At 61.4% G+C, this 4514-nt stretch overlaps 1 protein-coding gene across 1 annotated transcript; it reads left to right on the top strand.

Moving 5' to 3' along the window:
* Nucleotides 1–491: 491 nt before the first annotated feature.
* On the top strand, nt 492–2355 carry C8G (complement component 8, gamma polypeptide). The gene is made up of 7 exons (XM_011957272.1): nt 492–696; nt 1018–1154; nt 1314–1384; nt 1470–1577; nt 1844–1945; nt 2030–2068; nt 2147–2355. Exons 1-7 carry the CDS (start codon nt 559–561, stop codon nt 2158–2160), a joined length of 609 nt encoding a protein of 202 aa, XP_011812662.1. The 5' UTR covers nt 492–558; the 3' UTR covers nt 2161–2355.
* The last annotated feature ends 2159 nt before the right edge of the window (nt 2356–4514 follow it).

The raw sequence follows: 4514 nt of genomic DNA, 5'->3' as shown, positions 1-4514 counted from the left end.
GCCTCGGGCCTCGGCTGCCCGGCCGGCTTTTCTTCGTGCGCCTGCGCGCACTCGGGCGCGTTGGGAACAGCGCCCCTTGTGGCCAGCGAGCGGCGGTCGTGGGCGGGGCTGCGGGCGACACTCAAAGACTGATGGTTCGGGACCCGCCTCCGGCGCTCCTTGTTTCCGGGCCCTGAACAAGTGACTTCATGAACCCCGTGACGTTGGTCATAGAGATAAGACCACTGGGTGATGGTTTAAGGAAGATAATGTGCAAAGGGCTAAGGACTGTCAGTGGAAATCAAGGGTGCAGGAGAAATAGATAAACAACCAGAGGTCAACTCGGACTTTGTACATAGGACATGGTGCCAGGGCCCTGCCGGGAAGTGCAGATCGAAGCTGGGCTCACGAGAAAGCTGGGGGTGGGATGTAGGGCTGGCCCAGGGCTGGAGTTAGGGAGGCAAGGGATGGACATGGACTTCCTGGGCCGGGCTCTGTGACTGCACAGTAGACTCTGTCCTGGGACTTGGTGGTGCTACCCTTGGCCTCCCACAGTCCTGCCACCCTGCCGCCGCCACCATGCTGCCCCCTGGGTCTGCGATCCTCTTGACTCTGCTTCTGGCAGCTGGCTCGCTGGGCCAGAGGCCTCAGAGGCCACCCCGGCCCCCATCCCCCATCAGCACAATCCAGCCCAAGGCCAATTTTGATGCTCAGCAGGTAGAAGTTGTGGGGGGTAGAGGGAGGAACGTGAAGTTGTGGGGGGCGGCAGAGTGAGGCAGGTAGAAGTTGTGTGTGGCGGAGGGAGAGGGTGAAGTTGTAGGCGGTAGAGGGAGGCAGGTAGAAGTTGTATGTGGCAGGGGAGAGGGTGACGTTGTAGGGGGTAGAGGGAGGCAGGTAGAAGTTGTTGGCGGGGAGAGGGAAGCAGGTGAAGTTATGGGGGGTGTAGAGGGAGGCAGGTGAAGTTGTTTTGGGGGTAGAGGGAGGCAGGTGAGGGGCCCTCCCACAGTGCCCTCGAGTCCTCCCATGGCCTGCCCCCAGTTTGCAGGGACCTGGCTCCTTGTGGCTGTGGGCTCTGCCTGCCGTTTCCTGCAGGAGCAGGGCCACCGGGCCGAGGCCACCACACTGCACGTGGCTCCCCAGGACAAAGCCATGGCTGTCAGCACCTTCCGAAAGCTGTGAGTCCCAGAGCAGCCCTGCACCCTAACCCCAACCCTCCTCTCAGCCCCCGGACTTCAGCCCTGCCCTGGCCCCTGACCCCACCCCGACTGTGGCCTGGACTAGGGTTCCTGGTTGGGGTCCCCCAGCCTGCGGTGCCTCCTCCTCGCCCCCCCCAGGGATGGGATCTGCTGGCAGGTGCGCCAGCTCTATGGAGACACAGGGGTCCTCGGCCGCTTCCTGCTTCAAGGTGAGGCAGGGACCGCAGGGCATGTGGGTGGGTGGTGACGCAGCTGCCGTGGCTCTCTGACGTGGCTGCCATGGCTCTGCCCCAGCCCGAGGCGCCGGAGGGGCTGTGCATGTGGTTGTCGCTGAGACCGACTACCAGAGTTTCGCTGTCCTGTACCTGGAGCGGGCGGGGCAGCTGTCAGTAAAGCTCTACGGTATGTGGGGGCCGGCCTCCGTGACCAGGCAGGCGCTCAAGCTCTGCACACTCACTGGGCCATCCCGGGGGGCTGGTTGAGCCCAGGGAGACACACCCTTCCTCCCTCCCATCCTGACCCTCCTGCTAAGCAGGCGCCCAGGGAGCAGCAGTGACAGACAGACCTGGTGTGGGGGCAGGGGGAGGGCCCCGAGGGGGCAGGGGACACACAGACCCCATTCCACACCGCCTGGTGCTGGGACCCCAGGAGCCCTGTCTGCCCCGCAGCCCGCTCACTCCCTGTGAGCGACTCGGTCCTGAGTGGGTTTGAGCAGCGGGTCCGGGAGGCCCACCTGACTGAGGACCAGATCTTCTACTTCCCTAAGTATGGTGAGTGTCCCCAGCAGGTCCCCGGCTCAGCCACCCCTACTCTCTGGGCTGATGTCCAGCCTGACCCCTGCCTTGGGCCCCCAGGCTTCTGTGAGGCTGCAGACCAGTTCCACGTCCTGGACGGTGAGTGCACAGCAGGGCAAGCATGGCGGCGCGGTGAGGGGGGCCATTGCCACCGGCTGAGTCTCGTCTCTGCTGCAGAAGTGAGGAGGTGAGGCTGGCGCACAGCTCCAGTGCTGAGAAGTCAGTGCCCTGAGAGATGACCCCACCGGTGGGATGCCTGCTGCCCATCCTCCGTGAGCCCCCAGCCTCAGATCAGGGCCCTGCCACTTGGGGTGGGGGATATTCTGCCGGCTGCCGCAGAGGACAGTGGGTGGAGAGGTACCTTCTTATTAAATGTCTCAGACCCCTCCCTGACTCTTTTCTATCCACTCTGGACCAGCGCCAGTACCACCAAGGCCCTCTCCGCCCCCGCCCCACCTCTTTAAAAGCCTGGGGCTCCCTGTTGGCTGGAGCCCACACAGTGGGCACTGGGCCAATTTCAGAGGCTCTTGGGATTTGGGGAGGCAAGATCCTCTCTGGCACACGCCCACCTTGTGCCCTGCTGGGATCTGGGGGCGTCCAGCCTCACTCCAAGGCTGCTTTTGCCTGGGCCATTGTCCTGCAGTCCCCGGGCTGCTCCTCCGTCCCCGTGGGAGGCCTGCTGTCTCCCATCACTGCCCATTTTGGCCTCTTCCGAGCCGAGCTGGCACCAGCTGGCCCGTGTCGGTGGCAGCAGTTGGTGTTGTCCACCCACAGCCACTGCACTCTCTGCACACCTCATCCACTCCCACGTCCCCCCTGAAACCAGGAAGCAGAGCAGAATGTAGAGGTGGGCAAACTCTGCCCTCAGGGCAGCCCCTGGGCTAGGGCCAGAGAGTCAGGAACCAGGCAAGGCTTGGCCACACTGGGCCTGGACCTGGCCGCTGAGCTGTTCCTCTCAGGCCCTGCCTGCGGCCCCTGGCATTTGTTTGATAAACATTTTTTTTTTTTTTTTTTTGAGGCAGAGTCTCGCTCTGTCGCCCCGACTGGAGTGCAGTGGCCAGATCTCAGCTCACTGCAAGCTCCACCTCCCGGGTTTACGCCATTCTCCTGCCTCAGCCTCCCGAGTAGCTGGGACTACAGGCGCCCGCCACCTCGCCCGGCTAGTTTTTTTTTTTGTATTTTTAGTAGAGACGGGGTTTCACTGTGTTAGCCAGGATGGTCTCGATCTCCTGACCTCGTGATCCGCCCGTCTCGGCCTCCCAAAGTGCTGGGATTACAGGCTTGAGCCACCGCGCCCGGCCGATAAACATTTTTGAAGGCCCACTGTGTGCCAGGCCCTGGGGCCACCAGGTGGGCTGGTCCCTCCCCCTAGGAACTCAAAGTCCAGGGATCAGCCACTGATCGGCCACAGTGGGCAGGGGTGGGAAGAGAAGGCACCTTGGAGTTGGTCCCAATGCACATGGCCTGGGTGGGGGCAGGGAGGAGCCAGCAGCTGCTCCAATGGGGTCCCCATCCCACAGGCGGGGCTCACCCTGCCGTGCCCACCCGTTTACTCAGCTGCTTGACCCCAGGAGGGCAGGCAAGTCAGGTGGGGTGGGAAGGAGAGGCAGGGGCCCTGACTGCTGGGACCTGGGAAGGAGAAGGGCCCAGGAGGTCATACCCTTGCATTGCCTGCCCCTACTCCAGCCCCACGTCCCGGAGACCCACAAGATAGAGAACAGGGCGCAGAAGAAGGGCTCAGGGTTCAGAGCTGGCAATGCTGGGAAGACTCTAGGCCTGAGCCCCAGGAGAGCCTCCTCCATGCCTGGCCCCACATCCCCCAAACAGAAAGTGAGGGTCTCATCTGGGGGGCAGGAGGAGTCGGGTAGCTGGCCGTGGTCACGAGCTTCAGGGAGGGCTGAATGTCCGAGGGGTGGCGCCAGAGAGCTACCCGATGACCTCGGTGCTGTGGTTGGTGGCAGAGTGGCCCAGCCTGACCCTTCACGTCTCTGACTGCAGGGCTGGGTGGGTTCCCGCACTGAGTGAAGGGCGTGGCCACTTGGCTGTGTGTCCTGGGACCAGCGGATGTGGAGCGCAAGGATTACAAGGCATTTCATTTTCACAGAAGTGTTTAATGAGCTCTAGTTGAATTTCAAACACTACATAAAATCAAAATCACGATAGCTCTGTGAAAATCATTGTTCTTTAAAATAGTTTGCATAATTTGGCTGGGCAGGTCATGCCTATAATCCCAACACTTTGGGAGGCTGAGGCGGGTGGATCACTTGAGGCCAGGAGTTCAAGACCAGCCTGGCCAACATGGTGAAACCTCATCTCTACTAAAAATACAAAAATTAGCTGGTCATGGTGGCAGGCACCTGTAATCCCAGCTACTCCAGAGGCTGAAGCAGGAGAATTGCTTGAACCTGGGAGGTAGAGGTTGTGGTGACCCGGGATCATGCCACTGCCTCCAGCCTGGGTGACAGCGAGACTCCGTCTCCAAACAACTAACTAACTAAATAAATAATAATAATAATAATAATATGGAAAGGGCCGGGCGCGGTGG

This window comes from Colobus angolensis, unplaced genomic scaffold, assembly GCF_000951035.1.
Source record: "Colobus angolensis palliatus isolate OR3802 unplaced genomic scaffold, Cang.pa_1.0 Scaffold44, whole genome shotgun sequence".
In the NCBI taxonomy this organism is placed as follows: Eukaryota; Metazoa; Chordata; class Mammalia; order Primates; family Cercopithecidae; genus Colobus; species Colobus angolensis.
This window is presented reverse-complemented; position numbering and strand designations above follow the sequence as displayed.